The 27,903-nt window shown below is 35.4% G+C and overlaps 2 protein-coding genes across 34 annotated transcripts in view; one reads left to right on the plus strand and one right to left on the minus strand.

The window, feature by feature from the left end:
• The first annotated feature begins 8,561 nt into the window (after positions 1–8,561).
• LOC129265145 (presenilin-1-like) overlaps positions 8,562–27,903 on the plus strand; it is a 33,168-nt gene continuing 13,826 nt past the window's right edge. The window contains exons 1-4 of one of the 33 annotated variants that reach the window (XM_064101655.1): positions 25,461–25,621; positions 26,560–26,675; positions 27,233–27,269; positions 27,426–27,846. In XM_064101655.1, the coding sequence (XP_063957725.1) occupies positions 27,739–27,846 (108 nt within the window). In that variant the 5' untranslated portion in view covers positions 25,461–25,621; positions 26,560–26,675; positions 27,233–27,269; positions 27,426–27,738. Of the gene's footprint in view, positions 8,751–13,315; positions 13,379–18,958; positions 19,203–25,424; positions 25,837–26,048; positions 26,175–26,559; positions 26,676–27,018; positions 27,847–27,903 lie in introns of those variants that run through there. The other 32 variants (XM_064101634.1, XM_064101643.1, XM_064101653.1 and 29 more) reach the window with 32 other exon arrangements.
• LOC129265603 (uncharacterized) lies at positions 20,000–22,055 on the minus strand. Its single transcript, XM_064101669.1, has one exon. The coding sequence runs from the start codon at positions 21,486–21,488 to the stop codon at positions 20,415–20,417; it is 1,074 nt and encodes a 357-aa protein (XP_063957739.1). The 5' UTR covers positions 21,489–22,055; the 3' UTR covers positions 20,000–20,414.

Consider the following 27,903-nt stretch of genomic DNA (forward strand, 5'->3'; position numbering starts at 1 on the left):
AGGAAAGGACTGATACGTAAATATAGACATGCCCCATTCACTAATTGTGAACACCTCCTCAGATCTAATAAAGATTATGTCATACTGATTTTTGTGACCGAGCGAGCTTTAAAGATGATATAAAAACAAACTATGCGAGCACGAAGCGCGTGACTGTTTGATTTACTTGGCTGAAAGGGGGACATTTCAAGGACCGTTTGAATTCGTGAAGGGAAAGTTAAGTATTCTCTGATCAAAATTAATACGAGCGCGAAGTACCAGCTGAAACCTTTTTTTTTGTACATTGACATGAACAATTTTATTGTATTAATGTAATTTAATGTAATATAATTTTATTCAAAAACGTCATTGGTATGGTAAAATTTTTGTTACATGTAGTAGTAGTATTAGTAGTATTAGTAATAGTAGTAGTAGTAGTAATAGTAGTAGTAGTAGTAGTAATAGTAGTAGCAGTAGTAGTAGTAATAATAATAATAATAATGATAATAATATCAATAATAATGATAGCAATAATTGTAATAGTTATGGTACTACTAATAATAGGACGAGTGCAAGATAAAATTCAATTTGATATACTGACCTGAAAGAAAACATTTCATGCGCTTTTTTGTTATCTTGAATGCAACACGCGTGCCACTCAAAGAATAGACCTCCCTCAAAAATAGTTTTGGATTATTTGTACAAATTCATGAATACCTATTTAATTAATAACAAGAATTTTAAGAGTAAAAAAAGCGCAGTGGAATATATACTTTAGTGAATATGCGCTCTTCTGAATATATATATATATATATATATAATATATATATATATATATATATATATATATATATATATATATATATATATATATATATATATATATATATATATATATAGATAGATACACACAATACCAGTCAAATTTTTGGGTACACCTGTAATCAGAACTGATTTTTTTTTTACAAACATTTACAATTTATTCACTTATGCTCTTCAAACACAGTGACAATTTAGTATCAAAATAAAGGGTAATTATCTCAAACTGTCAATATAAGTCAAATGATGATTTTTGTCAATTTGTATTTTTAGGGTTGACTCTGTGCGTTTCATAATATTTTATTGGTTTTAAGTGAAGAATCTTTCGATATTAATTGATCAGTAACCAACAAACATAACTTCTGAAGCAAAGTAAAATATCCTAGTAGTGAAATAATTGAGCAATTTCATATTTTCAAAACTCATTGGTGAAAGGTTTGATGTCTCTTGTTTTTCTTTTTTTCATTTTTCTTCTTACATTTTATCTTTGATAATTCAATTATACCATTCAAAATGTTTCTGAAGTTAAAGGGGAATCCAACCCAAATAAAAACTTGTTTTTATAAGGAAAAGAAAAATCAGATAAGTTGATGGGTGAAAGTTTGAAAATTATTGGACAAACAACAAGAAAGTTATGAATTTTTAAAAGTTGTAAATATTGGTAATCACTATACCCATGGAGACTTCAAATTGGCCGCATATGGGATGTCATAGTGATGTAAGGCAAGGACTACTCTTCCATGTACTCCAATACATATTATGGCTAAAATGTCATTTTTCCCAAAAGTTTTATTTCGAATTATATTTTTCTTTCATGAGGACATAAGAAAATATACTACCTGGGTTATATTTAGATTAATACCCCAGGGGAATGGGTACTTTGGAGAAAACCACAAATCCCTGATAATAAAGTACATGGCCTATGGGAAAGTTGTCCTTGCCCCTTGTCATAATTTACTTTCACAGTTGCCAATTTGAAATCTACATAGTATTAGTGATCTCAATTTTAAAGCAGCTATAACTTTCTAATTGCTTGTCCGATTTCTTTCAAACTTTCACCATTCTGTTTGATTTATTTTTCTCCTTCCCAACACAACATTTTATTGCCAAGGCTGGATTCCCCTTTAAGCATATCTTTTCGATGAATACAAAATAATAAAAGAGAAATCAATCGTGATAATTGAAATCGAGCTTGAGATGTTTCATTTTCTTTTTCCATTTTTCTGGAATACCCTTTTTCCCTTTCTGTGTTTCATTTCTCCCTATCCCTTGATTATTTTCCTTCTCTTCTATATTCTTTAATCCCGCCGGCTATTCACCTTCTTTTTCTTTCCCCTCTTCCTTTTCCTTCTTTCTAATATCTTTCTCTCACTCTTCCAATTTTCTTGGCCTTTCTTTCCCGTTCCCCCTCAAAAGTTTCCTTTTCAATCGATTTGCTCTCTCTCCCTTTTTTTTTGGGGGGGGGGGCAAGGCAGGGGTGGAACCAGCTTTCGCCAATGGGGGGGGGGGATTTTTTCACCCATATTTTCCCCGATCGACCGCTAAAAGTTGATTTGATACTTTGAAGGGGTAATCCTAACAATAACTTCTTAGCTTTATTATTATAAAACAACAGAAATATAATAATATTCTGAATAGTGCGAGCGCGAAACGCGAGCTAAATTTTCGGAAATTTCATATATTTTGTCCTAAAAATTGAACATTCTGGGTAATGTTTGTGATCCTGAACAAGATGCGTATGTGACTAAATATTTAAAGTTCTTTAATACACGTTCTGGCCTGATCGATGGCAGTTGGCCATGTAGACGATACATATTTTAACAATCGAATAATGCGAGCGCGAAGCGAGCTGAATTTTATCGACATTCCGACCTAAAAAATTGACATTCTAAGCATTTTTTAAAATCATGGACAGTTGTTATATAACTTAACAGTGCGAGCGCGAAGCGCGAGCTGATACTTTAAAAAAATTATTTTGACCTAGGACCGGGACATTCTAAGGACATTTGTCATAGGAAAATGGTAATTATCTTCCTATTCCTCTTCCTAAGCGCGAGATGATATTCCATTCTGAAAAAGGGAATTCAATTATTAGGAATTCATGAAAATGCTGTTATCTTATTTATTATCTAATAAGTACAACGAGAGCGCGAAATTTGTTGATATCAAGGCCTGAAAACTGGATCGCGAACCGAAATTGTTTATAAAAACTCTCATGAAAAGGGGATTTCAGAAAGTTTGTTATAGAATTAATAGAGGTATAGATTACTCACCAATCAAAATGCTAGCGCGCAGCATAATTAAGCTGATAGATTTTGACCATCAGGCCTGAACAGGGATATTTTGAGAATTTATGGAATACACGAAGACTAGAGAATAGGTACTTGACAAATAATGCGAGCGCGCAGCGCGAGCTGAAAATGTTGATACTCGGGCCCAGGCCCAAAGACCTTATAATATATTACTAGACCGAAAGCTGCGTTCGGATTCAACACAAAACAAATGAGATTAGGCTCCGTCTACCGCTATCATTTGAAGACAAAAATAAGCCTTCATTAATATTAATGAGGGCCTATTTTGGCTTCTAATGGATAATCAAAATGGCGGTAGCTTCGGGGGCCTGCTCAGACCGTATAAATACGGACATTTTACAGCTGCTCTTTAAACAAATCAATTTGTAAATCAAGCAAAATAATGAAAGTTCGATGTCCGAGCTTCATGTTTTGTATATTGGTTTCAAAATTTGAAAAAAAAATAAGTTCCATATTAGGCCCCGGGATTAGGCCTGGTCTATTGAGCAAGATATGTATCTCAGATATCGAACATGCAATGCGAGCGCGAAGGGCGAGCGAATTTTTGTTTTTAATAGGGATATGAAAGATTTTATTTTGGGGGTGTTCTTCACCTTATTTTATTCACCCGTCTTCCTCCTCTTTTTTTTTCTCCTCACTTTTCCCCCGACTTTTCCCTTTTCCTTTCTTTTCTTTCCCCTTTATTTTTTATCTTTTGCTCCGCCAACAGGGGGGGGGGGCGGGCCCCTCGCCCCCCTGGATCCGCTATATGGCAAGGGTTTCTCACTCCAAAGATATAGTCTAGGAGAAAGGGGGTTTTATTCAGAATTTTTGGTGGGGAAGGTTTGACAAGCTTATCCGGGGTAAAAGTGTGCGCTGATTCCAAAAATATCACTCTCAATGACCGTACTCACGCCATTTTGGCCATTTTGGCAAATCTTTGACCAAAAATGACCATTTTGACCACTCTTTGGAAAATGGTCCCTCAACAGAATGCTTTTGTAGCCACATGCAATTAAAAGTGTGTATTTTAAGTAAAAATGCACCCAAATTCCAGTGGTTTCATTTGCCAAATCACAATAGAAGTGGTCATTTTCATGATTTTTTTTGTCCGAAATGTGTTACAAATATTGATCAGAGCTACGATTGGATGTCTTTAGAAATCCACATTTATTTTCAAAATATGCGCTGGATCATAACCATCAACCTCATGCAATTTATTCCATCAGTTTTGACCTATGAGGGTCATTTGGCGTACTTTAGACATAACTGACCATTCACGCAGTTTTGTATAATAAACTGCACATAGGCAGGAATTTCAGGGCTTCAGCGTGTTTTATCTTCTTCCCATATAAAATGGAAATGCATTCAAAAGCTCATCTTGTGTAAAATTTGATGCTGATTCCAAATATATCAGTCTTAATGATCCTATTCAACAGCTTAAGGTCATTTTTTTGCCACTTATGGCCCTTAAAATGGCCAATAACATCAGTTCAATTTATCCAAAAATACTTCGAATGTTACCAGAATCTTAACAAGGGTGTGCTGTGACACCCAACACTGGTGAATGAATCCTTAAAATTGAGCATCCCCAAAGTTGACTACCTTGGTCATTTTGGCCACCCTGACCCCCCGGCCAGCCCTGCTCATTATGTATGTTAATTCAGGTTATATCGAACATGGTGAGGAGAAATTTGGGATTGCGTTAATATTAGCATCAATTATTGTTAAATGGGGAAAGTTTGAAAGCTTCTTGGTGGAAATCAATGAAATGATTCCACACAGACCAGTGTTATTGGACCCTGTGGTCATTTTGACCACGTTTCCCTCAATATTGACCAGTGACCATGGACCCTATGAATCTCCAAATAGCTAAGAGAGAGACCACACATGCTTTGATGAGTCAAAAAGGGCTCAAATGTTGGTCAGTATCATTATCAGCATGAGCTATACCAATAATCGGTGAAGAGTGTTGATAATTGTGATAAAATCCTTTACATCGAGCATACATAATGTTGTTTGACCTTGCACTGTGGTCATTTACATGATTTTAGCCACCTTGACCACACAGTAAATGTTTATGGAAACCTCACATATATGGGGCAGCAAATTCAAGAACTTAGACATTTTAGCATTATTTACATGTTATGTTAGTACATTTTCCTAGATTAATGATTCCAAATATATCAGTCTTAATGACCATTTATGAGCTCGTGGTCATTTTGGTCGCTTTTGGTCCCGACAATGACCAATCACATTTGCATGTATCAAAAAGGATTCAAATGTTGTTGTCGCTCCGTATTGTTAATAAGATGTATTATATCAATTATTGATTTCAATATGATATGACTAATAGTACATAATCAAAATGTTGTAACAATTTTGGCCTTTTTGGCTATTTATCGCATGTATGACTTTTGTAAATAAACATGACAGGAGCAATTGTGGAAATGCGTTCAATCCCTTTCGATTGGAAATATTACAAGCTCACCTTGAGTAAAAAATTGTGCCAAATACCTCACCACTGTCTAATGTGGCCCAATTGGTCATTGTATGGTCATTGAGTAGCCATAACATAATTCCTGGCCTCCTTTTTAATTTAAATTATATAGATAACTATGTTCTACACTCTTAAAAATGTTGGGCAACATACGGTCCACACAACAATTGGTTAAAACTTTATCCAATTCTGGGTAGTTTTACACCAATACTGTGTAGTTTTCACCCAAAGCACACAGTATTGGTGTAAAACTACCCAGAATTGGATAAAGTTTTAACCAATTGTTGTGTGGACCGTATGTTGCCCAACATTTTTAAGAGTGTAGAGGAAGGCACTAATCCTCAATTCAAAGGTGCGTCATTACAAAGCAATTGGTCAAAGTGAATTTCACGAATAGATTTGACCATGATGCATTTTTATTACCTTAGCCATTTTATATAATATTTCACAAACCTCACATTGGCATGATTGGTAAAGTTGAAAGTGGAAAACTTGCCCTAAATTGTTAAATAGTGACCAAAAATCGGCACAGAGAATAATTTCATATAGAGAATGTGTTTTATTACCCAGTACGTCTTCAAAAGAATTAAGGGTAAATTTGCTGCTCACCAATCATGCCAATGTGAGGTTTGTGAAGCATTGTACAAAAAAAACCAAAGATGGTAAAAATGAATGTTAGTCAAAACTCTTAGTGAACTTCACTGTGACCTATTTTGCTTTGTAATGATTCTCAGTATAATTTGACTTTAAAGAAGGAAATAATGCTGGCTATTTACGACCAGACAGTGACCAAAGGGGCCACAGTAGACAGTCACAAGATGTTTGGCACAATTTTTTCTCAAGGTGAGCCTTTAATATTTCCCATCAAAAGGGATTGAACGCATTTCATCATGTTCATAGACCTACAGTTGCTGCTAAGTCATGTTTATTTCAAAATTCACACATTGGATAAACGGTCAGAGTAGCCAAAATGGTCACATTTTGATTATGTACTATTAGTAATATCATATTTAATTAAATCATTTATCACTGATTTTGACTGATACAACAAATTTTACAAAAATACAGAGCAACAACATTGGAATACTTTTGATACATGCAATTGTCATTGCTAATTGTAGGGACCAAAGGTGACCAAAATGACTACTAAATAGTCATTAAGACTGATATATTTGAAATTATTGTATTAATCTGATTCAGAAAGTTTTTGTATATGTCCTATCTAACATTAAATGATGCTAATAATATCTCATTCTTGATTCGTTTCTTTGAATATTTACAAAATGGTCAATGTGCCTACAATCATGAAAATGACCAAAGTGCATCGTCAAACAACCTTATACTTGATGTGAAAGTTTATATCACATTCATTTAACTCTTGATTATTGGTGTAGTAGCTCACGCTGAAAATAATATTAAGCAACATTTGAGCCCTTTTTAAATCAAATAATGTGTGGTCACTAGACATTATTGAGGAAAAGTGATCAAAATGACCACAAGGTCCAATAGTTCGGCCAATAACACTGGTTTATATGGAATCATTGCATTGATTTTCACCCAAAAACTTTCAAACTTTTCCCATTTAACAATAATTGATGTTAATATTAACACAATCCTGAATTGTCTCCTCACCATGTTCGCTATAGGCTGATTTAGTATACACATGGGGCAGGGGACAATGTGGCCAAAATGACCAAGGTGGTCAAAATATTTTGGGACACTCAATTTAAATGATTAATACACCAGTGTTAGGTGTCACAGCACACCCTTGTAACGATTATAGTAACATTCAAAGTATTTTTGGATAAATTGAAGTATTGAACAGATGGTATTGGTCATTTGGGGGGGGGGGCAAAAAGTGGCCAAAATGACCACAATCTGTTAAATGGGGTCATTAAGACTTGACATATTGGGAATCAGCATGAAATTCTACACAAGAACGACCTATGCATCATTCCCATTTTATAAAGGAAGAAGATAAAGCACACGGAAGACCTCAAATTCCTGCCGATTTGCAGTTATTGTGCAAAATTGCACGAATGGTCAGTTACCCAAAATGACCCTCATAGGTCAAAAGTCAAAACTAATGATATAAATTACATGAGGTCAAAATACTTTTGAAATGTTCATTTTAAAGGATTAATACACCAATGTTAGATGTCACAGCACACCCTTGTAACGATTCTGGTAACATTGAAGTATTTTTGGATTATTGAACTGATGTTATTGGTCATTTTTAAGGCCATAAGTGGCCAAAATGACCATAAGGTGTTCAATAGGGTCATTAAGACTGGTATATCTAGAATCAGCATAATATTCTATACAAGATGGACCTTTAAATGCATTCCCTTTTTATAAGGGAAGAAGATAAAACACGCTGAAGATCTCAATTTCCTCAGTGCCTATGTGCAGTTTATTATGCAAAACTGCGCGAATGGTCAGTTATGTCTAAAGTACCCCAAATGGTCGACCCTCATACGTCAAAACTGACGGAATAGATTACATGAGGTTGATGGTTATGATCCAGCGCATATTTTGAAAATAAATGTGGATTTCTAAAGACATCCAATCGTAGCTCTGATCAACTTTTGTAACACATTTCGGACAAAAAAAAATATCATGAAAATTGTCATTTTTTGCCAAATCATGGCCAAAATGACCACTGCTGTTGTGATTTGGCAAATGAAACCACTTTGTCTGGAATCTGGATCCATTTTTACTTAAGATAGACCCTTTTAATTGCATGTGGCTACAAAAGCAGTCTGTTAAAGGGACCATGCATTTTCCAAAGAGTGGTCAAATTGGTCATTTTTGGTCAAAAATTTGCCAAAATTGCAAAAATGGCGTGAGTACGGTCAATAAGACATTTTTTTAATCAGCGCACAATTTTACCCTGGATAAGCTTGTCAAACCTTCCCCACCAAAAATTCTGAATGAAGCCCCCTGGCCCTATCTCCTAGACTAATAAATTTGCCCCAATAAACCCGGAAGTAATTTTGTTGTAAGATTTTGTATTTACTGATCCGATACGCTATACGGCTGTCATTGGACATTGTCATTGAGCTTAAATCCGTCTCGTTATACTGACTACTGTATTACTGGTACAGATATTGACATTTAGTGGAATTCGGAAAGAGAAGAAATGCAAGTTTGTTTATAAGGTAAGTTTAATTAAAGAGGCCGATCTATAGATCAATTCAGTGATTAATAATGAGGATATTCATGATAATGGAATGATTTTTTGGTCTGCATCCGTGTCCAGGCCGGTGCAGCATGAGAGGACTCCCAGGCCACTTACATTACCAGCGCATGCGATTCTTTTGCACACGTATCTTGAGGGGTTATCATAGTTCTGTGACGCAGCTATTTGAATTACACAGGAGCTAAATCGCCAGGTATACATTTAACATAGAAACATGGCAGCACACAGTACTTAGTCCACAGTTCGACTATCGACGTCTGGGAGGAAGGGTTAAGTTTCATTTTTTCTTTAATATTAATGCAGTCAATATCAGTGAACATGGACAAACATGACAAAGTCAAACTCAAAGGAGAAACGGCATGCCGGAGAAACTAGCCTTGACTTGAGGACTCCATGACCATGTCATGATGATGTTTTTTTTAATAATAATATTTTGACATAGGCCTATATTCTTAAATTAATCATGACTAGGCCTACACTCTTCCCATAAGGCCATAGACGCAGAAGCGAGACCTAGACACCCGAATGGATTTCCCTAGGAAATCCATAGTGAGCAGTTGATAGAGGGTGAAATCGGTTTGTACGGGTGAATTTTATTGATATTTGAAGAACCTTCAAACGCCTTAATGCGTATGAAGGTTCCAAAAATTGGTTAATGAAATTTAAAAAAAGAGAAAATTTTAAGGTTTCTTACCAGACCGATCTCGTGTAGATCCCTCGATCCGTTTGTCAACAAAGCAAATACAATACTGTACATGATTATAAATAATTATTTTTAATCATGTAGGCCTATTATTAAATTTTAGTATTTGTTAAATAATAATTTGTATCTATAAATTGTTCTTCAAAACGGCATTTTGTAACAACTAACATCGCTAATCGAATGTACGTCATAACAAAGCAGTTCAAGGGTCAGACCTATTGTATTTGCTTTGTTGACAAACGGATCGAGGGATCTACACAAGATCGGTCTGGTAAGAAACCTTCAAATTTTCACTTTTTTATTATCCAATTTTTGGAACCTACATACGAATTGGGCGTTTGAAGGTTCAAATATCAATAAAATTCAGCCGTACAAACCGATTTCACCCTCTTACTATGGTCTTAGGGAAATCCATCCGGGTGTCTATGTCTCGCTTCTGCGTCTATGGGAAGAGTGTCCAGGCTCCATGATGAAGAAGTATATGTCAAAATATTTTAAAAACATCATCATGGAGTCCTCAAGGCTAGGAGAAACAGTGATCATAAGCTCTCTGTAACAGTGGTATTTATTTAACTGATGATTAAATTTTAAATTGCCAAAACAAAAGTGGTTTTATCCCCAGCCATGGCCCATGGCATGCAACCAGGCATTTCTGGACCATATTGAAAGAAAGCACAAGCAGCGTCTCGATTCATGAATATAGAAATGAGAAAGTGCATATCTACCAATTGTATGTTGAGAAAACAGAGTCTTAAAAGATGATTCGTTAATAATCTGCTCATGTGTCAGAACCCCAATCCTTGTCTTTTTTATTTTGCTGGCAAAAAGAAGCTGCTGAAAACTGCTTATCTAATAAAAGAGAGCCAATGGAGTAAATTAGAAAGTCAAAAAGGGGCCTAAGCTTTCGATCCTAGCAGAATCTTCGTCGGAGGCAAAATTTTGCCTCCGACGAAGATTCTGCTAGGATCGAAAGCTTAGGCCCCTTTTTGACTTTCTTTTTTATTTTGTTAATTAGTTCTAACTATTGCTATTTATTAGGTCCATTTTTCCCCAATGAGTTGGGACCAAATATTTTTTTAATCAAATGACGTTAGTGAACATACAATGTAGATCTACCGTTACACGAAATAAAGCTCTGCAATTTTAACATCAATGTGTTCTGACAACATACTGAACAGTGAAAGTGTACATGCACATTTTAACTTCATGTCCATGGAGATCTCTAATATCACATTAATTACCAAGATCATGACATGTACATACACGTATCAATTGGTTTGTATGATATTGAAATGTATTTGAAATGTATATTAATCAAACATTTTAAGAATGAATTGCAGAGAGTTATTAAAACACACTATGGTTTACTATCATTCACTTGTGAGAAAAGCAATCTTTATTCCACAGTCACAAAAATGTTCCTGTTTTTGTCTCGCCTGCATAGCAGAGCGAGACTATAGGCGCCGCTTTTCCGATGGCGGCGTCAACATCAAATCTTAACCTAAGGTTAAGTTTTTGAAATAACATAACTTAGAAAGTATATGGACCTAGTTCATGAAACTTAAGGTTTATAAAGTATTACTGAACATCCTGCCTGAGTTTCAGATCACATGACCAAGGTCAAAGGTCATTTAGGGTCAATGAACTTAGACCATGTTGGGAAAATTATTTTCAAAATCTTAACCAAAGGTTAAGTTTTTGAAATGACATCATAACTTAGAAAGTATATGGACCTAGTTCATGAAACTTGGGCATAAGGTTAATCAAGTATTAGTGAACATCCTGCTCGAGTTTCAGGTCACGTGACCAAGGTCAAAGGTCATTTAGGGTCAATGAACTTTGGTCAAGTTGGGGGTATTTGTTGAATTACTATCATAACTTTGAAAATTTATGGATCTAGTCCATGAAACTTGGACATAAGGTTAATCAAGTATTAGTGAACATCCTGCCTGAGTTTCAGGTCACATGACCAAGGTCAAAGGTCATTTAGGGTCAGTGAACTTTGGCCAAGTTGGGGTATTTGTTAAATTACCATCCTAACTCTGAAAGTTTCAGGGATGCCAGAGTTCCGGCTATAGCCGAAATTCCGGCTTTTTCATTTTTCCGACGTTAAGTTCCTGCTGGTCGAGTTTTCTCAGGCCGGACAGAACTGTCTACGGCCAGATCCGGCCGTTCAATGAGAAGTCTATGCTCCGTACGGCCGTTATGATCATGTACCTAAGCTATTGTGCAAGAAAAAATCCTGTGATATAATGGAATTAGACTCGTACGAGCCGGTCAGTTAAACGCTAGTTTTAATCAAGTTTTTTGTGTGCGTGTGTGTGTATATGGTCGCATTACGCTAGACTGCACTGTATGTATGTGATTGGTGTTGACTGATCGCCGTACATTATAATGTGTATGGATTGTGAACGTAACTTTGATTTTTGAGAAAACGACTGTATTTGAGTCTAGTGTAATACCAATTGATGCGATAAGTGGCATGGGCTGCATGGCTATGCGTTCGCTGCGCGATGAGTATGCCTACACCGGCTGTACACGGTGTTTTCGCGCTCCCGTTCAATTCACGTTGTTATTCTGAGCTGATTCTCCAGTTGGATTGTGGATTTAATCACAATTTTTCAACAAGTATGGATGTTGAAAGAGGAACCAACATTAAGCAAATAGACAGTGGAATCAAGAACAAATTCCAGTGGAAGTGGTTGGAGAACAAAGACAATAGTGGAACATTTCTCTCGGATTATTTTCGCAAAATCGATGTCGCTGGTAGTGGTAAAGCACGATGTATTGTTTAATTATGTTCTTGTAGACTTCATCAAGACATAAATATTTTTCATGAATTAATTGTAAGTTGAGGCTCTGCAACATAAAAAAATGCCCAAAACTTGAGCTAAATTTTTGGGAAAATGATCCCTAAAATAGGCTCAGATTGCATCAGAGACTATTTAGAACCCTAGAGCTTCCCTGGACCCCGGCCGAATGGGACTTCGCGCTTCGCGCTCGTCATGTACGCTTCGCGCACATAATTTACCTTCCAAAAAAGTTCAGGCCCTGGGACCATTTGCCACTGGCATCCCTGAAGTTTATGGATCTAGTTCATAAAACTTGGACATACATGTAAGAGTAATCAAGTATCACTGAACATCCTGTACGAGTTTCAGGTCACATGACCATGGTCAAAGGTCATTAAAGGTCAATTAACTTTGGCTGTGTTGGGGTATTTGTTGAATTACCATCCTAACTCTGAAAGTTTATGGATCTAGTTCATAAAACTTGGGATATAAGAGTAATCAAGCATCACTGAACATCCCCTGTGAGTTTCAGGTCACAAAACCAAGTCAAAGGTCAGTTAAGGTCAATAAACCTAGGCCATGTTGGGGTAATTGTTGAATTGCCATCATAACTTTGAAAGTTTTTGGATAGAGTGAATGAAATGTGGACATGGGTGTAGTTGACAGTCTTAAGTCTCCGTTCAAATGTCATTTATGGTCAATGAACGTGGTATTATGTCATTATATGAATGGTGTTTTTGTGAATGATTATTTTATAGTAGTTTTCAAAGTTAGCACTGCTGCTATATTAAATTGTGTAATGCAGGTGAGACTGCCAGAGGCGTTCCACTTGTTTGGTACGCTTTCGCTTGCTAGTCTGCAAGCTTCATCAGACCGTCGTAGTAGGCAAGCGCAGTTGCTGATTCATGATAGTGGAATTAAGAATGTTTCTTTCTACACACCAATCAGATCAACCTTTTCAGTGATATTTACTCTTTGTGCAGTTTGTCCTTATTTAGAAAACAAAAATTTTGTTTTTTTTTGTTTCAGAGGCTTCCTGACTCAATAAGTATTTGGACATTTGATTTCTATTAATACTGTAATATATACAAGGTAATGAAACTACATACAGTGTAAATCTTCACCTATTATAACCAATTCATGTGCTTTCATTATAACCATTTTATAGATTGCAGTATTTCTGCTCTTCCACTAAATTAATTCACTTATATATTTTTGTGGGGCAAAATCCACCCTAAGTGACCCCAACACCAAGTTGATTTAATCCATGTTAATCTAACAAGCTGAGCTCTGAAAAGTATAAAAAGTCCTGAGTAATTTTTCATTTTTTAAATTCTATCTTTATTCTCCATCTTTTTTTATTTACTCTCAGATATTGAAATAATTCAAATTCACATAATAAACAAGCCAAATATAATTATAAAAGGAATTTGGTGTTTGACATCAATAAGCAGCTCTTTTGTACTTATCAATGTTATAATCTTGGAAAAGTTTTTAAACATCACTTTCTACAAGTATGTTTTATACATGTATTTGATTTATGAACTTTTTAAGTTACTGCTTGTTTGAATACATGTAGCCTCTAAAATCAACTTGATGGTTTTTTTTTTACTTCATTTTATATATCTTATAAAACAAGTTGAGGTTTATTGTTTAAATTCAATCATTACTTCTACTTAAGAAAGTTTTATTTCATCATTTCCATCCCATATTAAGTTATTAACACATTTGCATGATGCTGTCCAGAACAAAATTAACAACATACATGTAGTCGGATCAGGGAAGTCTAACTCCCACTTTCTTAGTGGGATCATCATCATCATCAATGTCACAATGAAAAGTTTGTATTGTGTATAATTTTTCAGAAAGTGAAAATTAATTTCCCCTTTTGATATTAAAATAAGAACCAAAGTATTTGTATCAGACTTGAACTTAAATTTGATGCACTTGCCATACAGTATAGCAATGACAGTATCAAAATAAAATATATGTGACCTGATTTTGGAATAAAAAGTGTAGAATTTGATGCTCATATTGTGACATGGAATATCTTACTGTGTAATGTTCTAAGCCATCGTAAAAATACAGGTTCAAATCTGTCACTATGCTATCATCCTTATTACAATAAAAGCGAATTTAATATCTAATCGTAATAACGTCATAGCAATTGTATGATTCACTACAATTTATTTGACCTTTACGCCAAAGTAAAGCTTGCAGTCATTCATAATTGTTATTAGTATTCTTTCAGTTAATTTGAACCACAAATAAAAAAATACTTATAATTCACATTTTCAGAAAATGAGCAAAATTTGATGTTCTCCAAAATTGGATTGTGGACCAGTTGTAAGGTGTTTCTTCACATGTGCTTGATACATTTTGTCATTGTTACACTTCGTACCTTACCGTTATATTATTTTCTAATTTCATCAATTTTTTCTACATTTTAGTTTTAGCTTGAGAAAAGCTTATTTATGATGAAGTCCATGTATTTCTGGGCAAATAAGAAGACATGCTAAGAGGTACATGTACATGTACACTATGAATATGAAATGCAGGTTGCAATGGGTATTTACATGTAGAATGTTATTTAAACAAGAAAATATAAAAATTCTTCACGATTCTTCCTTGTCCATCCATAGATACAATTTTTTTTTTTTGGGGGGGAGGGGGGGTTATTCAGAATAATTCTATGACAAAACTTGAGTAGCTGTAGCTCCAGGGAATCATTTTCTAAGTTCATACAGTAGGCATGCATGTAACTTACTTTGGTCAAGTTTTGTTGATGTGCTTTTTGCCATTAATACAAGGATAATGATAATCATTTTAAGCATGTGAATTTTGTAATTGTTCGATTTTTTCAAAGTATTATTTTTCATTAACGGTACTTGTTTTTTCTAATTTTTAGTTGTACTGAAATAATTGCCATAATTGGTTCAGTTTTTATTTTATTTCAATGACGTCAAATATCTTTGCATTTGACTTACTAAATTTCACATACATGTTCGAAATAAAATCATGAATAACATTTCTTTTCATTTGTTTCAAATTGTCACTAAGCACTCTAGTGATAGGGTCTAGTACAGTGCATCTCACATAGTATGTGCTATGAATTTTGACTTATTAATATTAGTAGTAGTATTCTGTCAAATGAAGCCACCACAGATGGAAATACTACTCTAGTCAACACATAACTTTATCTAACATTCACTATATTAGAGTTTGTCACACCACATGAAATGTCTGATTCTAAATACATCTCATTCTTTAAATATTTACACTTAATTTTGATAATGGTGTCCATATCAAATATTGTATTATTTTCAAACCCATTTGATTTCATACACATGTATTGTACATGTAGATCATGCTTTATATCCTTGGGCAAGGTATTTTATTCCAATTGTCTAGTCTTTCGGAGGAGACTCTAAGCCGTCGGTCCTGGGTAAAGGAGAGTCACACCATTTGCACGTTAAAAAACCTACTCCTCTTTTCGTAAAGAGTAGGGAAGTTATCCCGGGGAAGTAGTTAACGTATTAATTTATTACTGATAATTACTAATTTATAATCCTGTTCCTTTGTAAAGTTGCATTAGGGTAATTTGTACTGTATTATAGTAACCTTTCCAGATTAACTGTCCGACACTTATATGACACGCATGTGTTGATAGTGTCGTTAATTTTTTATCAATCAATCTATATGATTCACAATACCTAACTATGATTTGAGAATGCATTATGTTATAGGTCTGCATTCTCTTCCAACTCTCAGTTTCACTGATAATTCCAGAGATATTACTTTAATTTAAGCATACACATATGTGTACATATGGTCATGTACATACATGTATCATGATCTTGTCACCTGAAATGGCAGCAATGTTACCATTCAAAAAAAGTCTTTGCTTACATTTTGTTTGAAAAATAATGTATTACAAATTTTGTATCCGCATAAAAAAAATGTATAATAATATTTCATAAAGCTATTTCTTTGGATAACACTGAAAGCAGAGTTATTTGTGAGTATGCCTAAGTTTTAATAAAATTTGGCAGTCCACCAGTGCCTGCTCGATGATGGTGGTCCCCGGTGCAATTTTGTCCAGACTGGAGCGGAGCTTATACATAAGAAATCCAGTTTTGTTAAAGATTTTAAATTAAGTTTAGGCCTATGTTTCCTTTTAGATCTCTATAATTTTTTGCATATTTCCAAACGTTGGTCAACCAGTTATAGTTATGAAAATAATAGTACCAGGCAGGATTTCTCAATTTTCTTTCTTGAATTTATTGGCCCGAAACATTGCATTCCCGTTGCATGCGTGCAGCCATATTGTTTTGTGTGTGACTAATAGACATAGAGGGCATCAACATTTTGCAGCGTAAATACGATCAAACAAACAGAACAAAATGGTGGTGCACATGCTTCAGGAATGCATTGTTTCGCGCTGATTAATTCAAGCAAGAAGTTGAAGCCTGAAGGAATTTTCATGGTCAAGTCCACCCCAGAAATATGTTAATTTGAATCGATGAAGAAAAATCAAACAAGAATAACAATTAAAATTTCATTAAAATTGGGTGTAAAATAAGAAAGTTAAGGCATTTAAAGTTTCACTTATTGTTACAAAATACGCACATATCATTGACATGCAAATGAGAGTCACTGATGTCCCTGACATAAAAAAAATTGTTTGAATTACTCAATATTTCAATTTTTTACAGATTTGACAATAAGGTCAGACTTGACTGAACCATGGTAATTCCACTTGTTGAGGGAGGTAGAAAATTTTGTTTCACATGAGAATGAAGAGAAAGTTAGAATATTTCCTATAAAAATTAAAATATAAAAGAAATAGTGAATGAGTGACGTCATCAATCCCCTAATTTGCATACCAACCAGGTGGGTGTTTCATAAAGCTGTTCGTAAGTTAAGAGTGACTTTAAGAACGACTGGTGATCCTTTCTTACGCGCAAAACCCTCGCCAATGAAGGTTTTTGTGTATATTATTTACCCCAAGAAAGGATCACCAGTCGTTCTTAAAGTCGCTCTTAACGTACGAACAGCTTTATGAAACGGCCCCCAGGTCGTGCATTATTTTGCACTGTATTTTTAAAATTATTAGGTGAAACTTTAAAATGTCATAACAATATTTTAGATAAAATTTCGATAATAGATGTATTTTCAGTGTTATGCTCGAAAGATTTTTCTCTTTTTATTCAAATCAATTTTTGTCTTGCCCACCAGAGGTGAAGGCGAGACTAAGGGATCCAAATGTCGTCCGTCACAAACATTATGACACAACCGTAAGTCACTTTTCAACCAAACTTGGATGGTAGATGGTACTTAGGAGACCTGCATGTTATGCTGCAGTCAGAGGTCACATGGTAAGGTCAAAGGTCATTTTCAGGTCAACTTTAAAGTCTATGCGCAAGACTCTCTTATGACACATAACTCCGCAACGGTATGTCACTTTTCAACCAAACTTGGGTTGTAGATGTACTTTATAGGAGACCTGCATATCATGGCGCAGTCAGAGGTCACATGGTAAGGTCAAAGATCATTTTAAGGTCATCGTTATGACATAACTCCGCAACCGTAAGTCACTTTTGAACCAAACTTGGGTGTAGCTGTACTAGGAGACCTGCATGTTATTTCGTTCAGAGGTCACATGTTAAGGTCAAAATTCATTTCGAGGTCAACATTAAAGTTTACGTGCAAGATTCCTATGACAAATGTTATTCCATCCCAGTTATTTTACAATGAACTTTTGATACAATTCTGTTGCGTGCCCTCGCAAATCATGTTATTTCTGGTTACTTTCACAAGTGAGCAAGATACAACATTGCTTGCCTTGTTTATTAGGGTGGACTTGTCCTCTATAAAGTAAATGAAGCACCATGTGTATGTCCATGTAGAAAAATCAGTGCGTAAATTCACTAGGCTGCAACCTCCATTTATTAATGTCCATGTACTATCCCATTTGTGCTCAATTCGGTTGACTTTTCAGTTCAGTTGTAAACATTGTTAATTAATCATTTGAATTCAAGAATAAGTGCAATTTCTGAATAGAATGATATCTTCCAGCTGTGTGTTTTTACTTTGCTTAGCTGTAAAGTGTAAAGTGAGGGTAACATGGGTTTATGTTTTTAATGGCTAATTCAGAAAAGACTTCTGAAAATAAATTTCTTAATATTATAAAGTAACTGAGTACTTAAAGAGACTATTAAACTGTTTCTTTAATTACATGGTCCATGGTAAAATGTAAAAAAAATTTCTGAAAGTTATAGACAATAATTTATTTATGGAATTTGTACTTATTTAGTGCAGTTGCAATGTACACCAAAGATATTTCATATCAGAAAATATACAAATCATACAGAACTTTTGTTTGTCAATATTCCTTATTGAAGCCATGAATTTAATATTTATTTCTAGATTTTTTTCATGATTCTTTTTCATAAGTGTAGATGTGCACAAATACATAATGGACTTGACTTGGGAAAGACTACAATCAACATAAAGTAGTAGCTAGACGTATACATTTCATTCAATTACTCAGCAGGCGGAAGTCACTCATTTTGTGACGTCTAATCACACAAGCACATACATCCTCCTCCTAGCTTCCCTGTACAGCGTATTTCTCTCACATGACGTAGCCCTTTGCTTTTATATTTCCAGCTCCCATATGGGTGTGTGGGACCAGGACGAAGACAATTCCACAGAAAACACACGGTTGATGATTGACGCTGAGGAGGAGGAGGAACAGGCACCAACAGAGACAATGTCGGCTGAAGAACATGCTCCACCATCATCAGATGGTGCTTCGAATGCTAGAAGGCCTATCCAGGTTGAAGGATCTAACAATCCAAGCTATGGCACAAGCGTCAATGCTGAAGTTCGTGGCACCTCTGTTCAACGAAGGGTATGACTTCCAAAATTATTTTTTCGTATACATCTTTAAAGGCAAACTATAGCCACATGGAATAGTATGAGCTCTTGTCCTTGAATAGCTTCATTTGGGTTTCTTACCCTGAATGCAATACTTTAATCAAGTAGCCTTTATACAATATACAAGTGCAAGTATTTTACAATAGAATATGAACTTTTTTTTGTTAATTTTGATGTTTGCAACATAGCTCTACATACAGGGAATGAAAAATGCAATACATATTCAAATGGGGAAATATAAAGGAGACCAAAACTGGTGGTCCTTCTAAGCAGGCATAGATCGTCAAGTACAGTAGGTTTGTAGGGGATAGAAGGTTTTGGCTGACATTTATTGACAGTTGAAAAGTAGCTATATTTTTGTTCGAATTCAAACAAACTTGAAAGTGTGATTTTAATGTGCATTGTTTTGAATACAAAATCATCAATGCTTAATATAAATATCTATATATAGAAGAGATTTTCTTACTTCTGACCCCTAAATTTAAAGCTTGGTGTAAAAGATTTTTCATTTCTTCATGATCCTTTAAAGGACAAGTCCACTCCAATGAAAAGTTGAGTTGAATAAAAAGAAAATCCAACAGCAAAGCACTGAAAATTTCATCAAAATGGGATGAAAAATAAGAAAGTTATGACATTTTAATAAAGCTTTGCTTAATTTCACACAACAGTGATATGCACAACATGGTCGGTATGCAAATAAGGAGACTGATGATGTCATCTACTCACTATTTCTTTCGTATTTCATTATATGAAATATGAAATATTCTAATTTTCTCCTCATTGTCAAGTGAAACAACGATTAATTCCTCCTTGAACACATAGAATTAGCATTGTTTAATTTAGTCAAGTTGGTCCTTATTGTCAAATTTGTATTAAAAAGAATGAAATATTGTATAATTCAAACAAAAGAAATAGTGAGTGATGAACATCATTGACTGACACATTTGCATGTCACTAACTTTTGCTTATCACTGTTTGTGAAAAATAAGCGAAATTTAAAAATGCCATAACTTTCTTATTTTACGTCTGATTTTGATGAAATTTTCAGCGTTATGGTAGTTTGATTTTCCTCTATTTATTCAAATCAACATTTTCCGGGGACTTGACCTTTAACTATATGTAATCCCAGTGAATGTCAGAAAAACTTTTACAAATCTCTACAAGGCTGGTATGAAGAAATCCATTTTTACACTTCAATGGGATTAGGTTTCTTATTGCAGTAATCAAATGTCTTGCAAAACGTTTTTCTGAAACGTTGATATACAAACAGGTAGACAAAAATATTGATGACATTATTGATGTATTTGGTTTGATGGAAAATATAGATGAAATCCTCTCTTTGTTGTGGATCTGGAAGGATGTGAATGATTTTCTCTTCTGGAACTTGATCAAGTACAATGCTAGGACACCAGAGGAGAAAAAATAGAAAAGAAATAATGATGACCGTCTTGGTTGTCTTGTGATAGGTCTTCTGGCCTCTAGGTTTCTTTGGTACCTGATCTTTCTGCTCTTGGACTGCCTGATGATTGAGGGATATCATGTTGATTGAGACCTTGTTTTGTGGGTCACAATTTTCTCGTGTTCCATTAGACTTTGCTGCTTTGGTTGCTGGGTCATCTGACTTAGAAAGAGCATTATGTGCAGATGCTATACCCACATCCAGTTGGTTGCGAATATTCTGATGAGCATGGATGAACTTGTATATCATGATGTATAAGATTGTTATGACTGTTGCAGAAACACAGAATACAGAAGCTTGGAATTTGGCATAGACGGCACGCCCCCATGGTATGTTGCCATACACAAAGCACCCAAACTTATCTCCTCCAAGATTCTTTGATTTGGAGGTGAAAAAGAATGGAACATGGATACAAAATGCAAGAAGTATGCAACCAATGTTGATCAGGATGGCAGTTTGTCTTCCAATCCGCCTTTCAAAGGGCTTACAGATAGCTTGGTAGCGAGAAAAAGCTATCAAGATTGTGAGAAACAAGCCAGCGTAGAGTGTAGATCTTCCTCCGATAATCTCAGTAAAACATGGCCATGGGTGTTCATCTTGAAAGAACACAATTGGAATCTTCACGCCACTGACGATACAGGCAATGAGATCTACAATGGCAAGAGCAGTGAAGGTGACATCTGTAGCGTTCTTGATACCTTGTCTTATGAAGACTATTATAATTGTTAGGTTTCCTGGGATACCAAGAGCTAAAGTCAAAGAACCCACCACTAAACGGATGTTCTCCATTCCAGTATACATTATGACAGATTATGGTCTTATTTTATCCAATTAAGTTGAACTTGGCTGGAACTGATTTTAAACTTCACTTTGAAATATAAAGTCTTTTTGATGATGATGCAGTGTCAAACAGTCAAACGCATAAAAATGACAAGAGAACCCAACATCTCTATACACTGGCAGGATAATGTAATATTTGTGCATCTACCGACTGCTTTTATAATCTCCCAACTGCTTTGTAGTTTACAGCAAAATTTAATGACCATGTCTCTATCTATTTTTTGGTTACCTTATTTGTTTTTACATACTTGCTTACATTTAGGTTAACATTGAATTATTCCAAAGTAGATTTTGAAACTAATGTGTAATGTCATATCATTATACAGTATGTCATTACATGTACAAGTACATGTCATTATATGTGATTATATCCGCAGAGCTTGACATATTCTGAAATAATTCTTTAAATTACTATCTACCATTTCATTTCAACCTTGTCACTCAATTTTTTTAATTACCTTATTATTATTGATTTCGCAATAATTGACTGAAACACACGATCATGAAATTTCATCTGTTTTGTTCTCAACACGTAAATAAAAAATTGAAAGAATTACCTTGATTTCTTCAGATTGTTCTTATGAGTTGAGAAAAAAAGTTAAACTTTTCTGTATTTCCCGGAGGGGCCACTTCCATTGACGAGTGGATACCATGCGCGACCACAGGGTCTTGAAAAGCACCCTAAACACGTATTTTCCATTTTCTGAAAATGCACACCTTAACAAGTATTGGCGTGTGAAACCCTACCCTTAACAAGTATTGGAAACAAATACTTTCGGCAAGTATTCCCAGAATTGAGCCCCTAAACAAGTACAGCGATGTATTTTCCATATTCTGAAAATGCACCCCTTAACAAGTATTGGAAAGAAAATGATACTCTTGGCAAGTATTCCCTGAAATGAACCCCTAAACAAGTACAGCGATATTTTATTGTTATGTCACGGGTCCGTCGGTTGTCGGTTTTACCTTTACACACCATTATTTTGGTTTAGTACGGCCCCACCTTCCACACCTCGCGCAAACTCGGACTCTAAACACGTAGTGTTGGGGCAAAAAGGACATCCTTTATAAAACATTTTGATTTTGTTTTATCGTCCCCTCATATTTGACCCTAAACATGTATATTTTTCCAAGCGAAATAGATTCCCTTTTTTCAATATTATTGTGTTTTTGACACCCTTATCACGTAACGTGCCCTATCTTGAAAAAGACATCCTTTTTAAGTGTTTTTTTGGTCGCGCATGGTATCCACTCCTAAATGTAAGTGGCCCCCCCCCCCCCCGGGCTGTATTTACTACGTCATGATTGATTGCATAACATTTTTTTCCTGTTCAATCTGACTTTAAACTACATGCACCATTTAGGCATTTCAATCATTAAATGATAATATTCTTGATTTCATGCCTACCACTACCATGAGATGATTTGATTTTCTTTGGTCATTTTGAGAACTTATATTTCCTTTATTGACAATACCAGTCTTCTTTGCCAGACCAACTTTGTCTGAAACAAATATAGAGTGTACTAAAGTCTAAAGATATGCAAAGCCTCATCACTTGACATTGGCCATGGGAGACTTCGATTGATTAAAGAAAAATAAATGTTGAGCTTTTTCTCAAGGAGGTTTGATAGGGCTGGAATTTTAAGATGGGGTGCTTGAAATATGTGGATTTCATCTTTTTCTCTCTCTGATGACATGCACATACAGGTCTATATTTTGAACTCAGGTTTAATTTAATCTCTGGTCTAAACTTTGGTTTAACTATGGATAGCCAATAGTGACACAAATCTTAAAACAGTAATAAAAACTGAAACAGTTTTCTCTTCCATCATAGCATAATAAAAGAGCACCCTTAATGAACACAAAAAACATACAATGTAAACAAAAATTTTGGCATTTTCTGCTTTCCTCAATTTAAGCACAGAGTTAGACCATGGCCTATGATCCGTATTACATCTGAAAATCGCTGGTTTGGGGTCGGCCCGGGATTGGTTGCAACCTTGAGGAAAATTAAGGTGGATCAGTTTTGTGAACAGACTTGGTCCAGTTTACATCACAGCACATTCATCCCCCCATCTGTATGTCAATTCCACAGTCAGTTTCTGATTCCTGACCATTTTCAGTTAGACTGAAGGCAAAGACCCTGATTTAAACTGTTGATAAACTTTAGGATTCAAAAGTGGTCTGCAAAGTGCAGACTATCTGGGTCAATATTTCTGACTATGGTTATATAATAGTAGCTTCACTTCATAATCTCAATTCTCCTTTTTCTGATCATGGGCCTACTAGGGAGTAGTAGGTCCATTGTCTGACTACCATTCACACCACTATTGACAAACCATGGTCTGTGCTTCAAAACTACTGCAAGTGGACCAAGATGGGTTCCAGGTAGGTTTGTGTTTACATACATGTAGTTGACCAGTGGCTGGCCCTAGTCCAACCAGAGACTACCTCCGGAGGTGGTCTCGGCCTCTTGGGTTGGTTTGACGTGCAACATCTGCTTTCTTTCTTGCCTGAGACGGGCCTTGGGCTGGCCCTGGGCCAGCAATTTTCCAGATGTAACAAGGGTCTAAGGCCGGTATTCTGAAGTCAGGTTAAAATTTAAAAACCCTGGTTTAAAGTTGTGGTTTAAGTTTGGAGAGCCAATTGGGGCACGAGTCCCTAACAGTACACATCCAATTTATTAACTCATTTGACACACAAATTGTTCATAATTGTCTGGAAATGATAATGAAGTATATTGAAGTATTTTTCCTCATTATGAAAGCAAAAGGAATATAACAAGATTTTTCTTTTAATTTGGCTCCCAATAAATAAAGCACAGAGTTAGACTGTGGGCTGCATGTAGTTAAACCTGACTTAAGAATGCAGGCTTAAGTGTCAGAATACAGCTTTGTAGTTAAGGTCCTAAGTATAGCTCTCAATGTCAAATTAAAAGATCATGTTTTATTTGGCTGTTAACATGTTAGATGTAGATTGATGGCGATAATTGTAGCGTTAACTTGCAGTTAAAGCCAAGCCCTCATGGCCAAGGACAATGTATGGAAACCCCAAGGCCAAGGCATTTCAAGATATCAAAAGGGATGATCATGATGTCAAATGGACAGCCATGTAGACTTGATATTTAGAGTATGCAATGCGAGCATCCACATCTGTATCAAGCAAATGTACACATGTATGTAAATCAAGTGAGCCCTCTGTTGAGAAATATATACCGGTAGTCCCCCAGGTTTTCCAATGATTTCTACCAATGTGTAACATATATTTTCATTTATTTTGTGTTTCTCTCTTTTTTTTGGGGGGAGGAGGGGGTAGGGGGTGTCCTGTTTGTCAGTACTGTGTTTTGTTACCAAGTTAATGACAGAAGTAAAAAATTGGTATTACATGTAGATTAGGCAAAGCTGACAAGTGTCTTTGATTATAAGGTACATGGGGACACTCCTTGAAAACTGTAAATAGGATAGAAGTTGACTGAGGGTATACATGTACATGCTACACATTCCACTCTCAAAAAAGTTTAACCAATACAGGTAAATTGGGACATGCATATTTGCTGAGTAAAATGATACCAAATACTTCGTAATTTCATGCAATGTTGTGTTGAAATTTACACTTAAAACATGCATTTTGCGCAATATGGAGGAAAAAGGTATGCAGCAAACATGCATGTTCCCTTTTTACAGAATATTGGGTAAATTCTTTCTCAATCTTTTTTTTTTAGAGTGTAAAATACACATCAATTGCTCCTTTTTTGAAACATGCTGTTTAATAAATTTTGCTTTAAAAAATGCAAAGGCTTTTTAGGGGGGTGATGTGGTGAAGGATTTATTATCCATTAACTTTATTATCTTGGTTAAACATTGCACTGTAGTGCCCTTATTGACATTGTCTGTTTTACCCGGATCAGCTTGTGTCATAGGGCTTCCTTGTACATTCAACTCATTCATACATACATCAGTGGCAGTGCATTCATCTGTGGAATCTTTGTACCGTAAACTGTTATGCTACCATACCACTTCAGTAATTTCATTTGGATGATGAATGTGAATGGTATAAAATCAGAAAAGGCTGTTGATACTTCTGGTTTCCAGCTGTATGTTCTCACTACTCTGTGTTGTTCACTGTTTATATGAACATTGTTATGATCTGCTTGATATTGTTGATTCGTATTGCCATGCTTTGGCTTATTCTTTTTGAAATCCAAATATCATTCTCAAAGTGTTGACGTCTACTGTTCATGCCTTGCTAGTGTTTGGATTATAAAGTTTTGAAAGTGTCCTGATTGGATTATCACTTCAGCATTTAAGAGTAAGGTCTACTGTCACTCAAAAGTGGGTGTGTCCTCATCAGAGTTTGATCACTTGTGTGTCCAGATCAAGGAATAGTTGGACACTTCCATGGACCATACACAATCTGAATGGTTTTATTGGTGATATATCTTTATACAGACTAAAAGTGCAAATCTACAATCTACATGTATTGGTTTGATATGTGTATTCATGTGCGATATTTTGGCCTCCATGCACCTGCATGTATTCTATCAATGTTGATGGGTCTTGCCATGCTAAACTACATATATACCAACTGTCTAGGAGCAGATGTTTGTGAAGAAGTAGCTACTTTACATTAGTCACAGAAATGTTGCAGTAAAATCATTTGAAATCTCTCTGTTCATCATTTGTTCAGACTTGGTGTTTTGTACATGTGTGCATGTGTATTATACATTTACGATTGTGAATCCATTTTAAACGTGGGCGTGGACTTTGGAATTGGATCAAGTTTTGTTTTCTGTCTTCACTGAATACAGTTGGTGCTATTGTATTTGATTTTAGAAGTATGGATTTTATTTGTTAGCACTGTCAGGTTTGATCCATATCATTGTATCATGGAGCTATATAGCTCCATGATTGTATGGTGGGCAAAGTGGGGTCCATTTACTTGTGATATGATACATTTATTCATGTTGGCATGTACATGTACAATGTACAGTGTAATCTGGTTTTACATGATGGATTTGTTTTTGTACAATAGGCAGAATATTTGGAAAACTATGATGTGATGGGCTATGTGATCAATTTGAACAATAAGTACTTTCCACTCAATGAGATACATGTAGTTATAACTATCATGTCAACATTTTCTTAAAGGTAAATGCTAGTTTTGGTAACGATATGAAAATGAGTTCGTACAGAATCCAATGAAATGACCACCAAAGTGTCTGTTTGTATAAATAAAACGTGCCAAAGGATTCTGGAAGAAATTGTGTAATTGCTGAGAAATCAGCAAATAAGCACAGGATTCGGGTAGAGCGTCGGGCACGACATTCAAAGCAATAATTATACACTGTCCCACGTGCGCTTATCTGTGTTGGGGATCTTCAGTCTGAACATTTTTCAGTGTAGATTTCAATATTTCACGAAGTTCAGTTCATGTAACTGTACCAGATCTAGATCCTCAATGATATACTGACAATTAAGCCTTGTTTTACAGACTTTCTCATGAAATCAGTGTTTACTGCAACTACTGGAATTTCTCTTTAAGCTGATAACAACCATACAACAAGAGCAGCTCTTTGCATACTTTCTCCCCTTAAGATTTGGATGTACTGGTAATCATGTTTCGTTGCTACATTTGAAGTGAATTTCTGTTATTATTGTCGATCAGCAGTGATAAAGTTTTTTTTAAATCTTGGATCTACAACAAGGTGCAGGGTTCAAATCCCACATGGCGCTATTCATTTGGCAACATTACCTTGCAGGAATGCTTTGAACTGGTTAGAGGCAACATTACCTTGCAGGAATGCTTTGAACTGGTTAGAGGCAACATTACCTTGCAGGAATGCTTTGAACTGGTTAGAGGCAACATTACCTTGCAGGAATGCTTTGAACTGGTTAGAGGCAACATTACCTTGCAGGAATGCTTTGAACTGGTTAGATCTCAACAAAATCCAACAAGATACCGTGTAAAGGAACTCAGTTTGATATTATTTTTGAGCAGATATTTCCCAAGGTGATGTTACATACAAAAGTTAAGACGGTTGCAAGAATACAGTACTGCCTGGGAAGAAGTGACCCATAATTGACCTCATTGACTTTGCTAAGATAAAGCAGAAGACTACATTAATTTGAATTGAAACTGAAGTAAACAAGTAGTTTGTAAAGACTAGAAATACAGCCATCTGAAAAGGTAATAATTGAAGCATGAGATAAAATGAGTGGTTTGGAGGATAGTGATCATGAAGTTGATGAGTGTGCAGTGCTTCTTGTTAACCCAGACAGGTCTAGGTCTGAGGCATCTTTCCACAGAGGCAGACAGAGAGTAAGTTTAGAATGTACAGTTCTTCCCTACATGAAGGCAGAAGGCAATTGCCAGTCT

This window comes from Lytechinus pictus, chromosome 7 (assembly GCF_037042905.1).
Source record: "Lytechinus pictus isolate F3 Inbred chromosome 7, Lp3.0, whole genome shotgun sequence".
Taxonomy (NCBI): Eukaryota; Metazoa; Echinodermata; class Echinoidea; order Temnopleuroida; family Toxopneustidae; genus Lytechinus; species Lytechinus pictus.

Bases quoted from the DNA above. Each gene is read 5' to 3' on its own strand.
- LOC129265603 (XM_064101669.1), bottom strand. From the start codon at position 21,488: ATGTATACTGGAATGGAGAACATCCGTTTAGTGGTGGGTTCTTTGACT.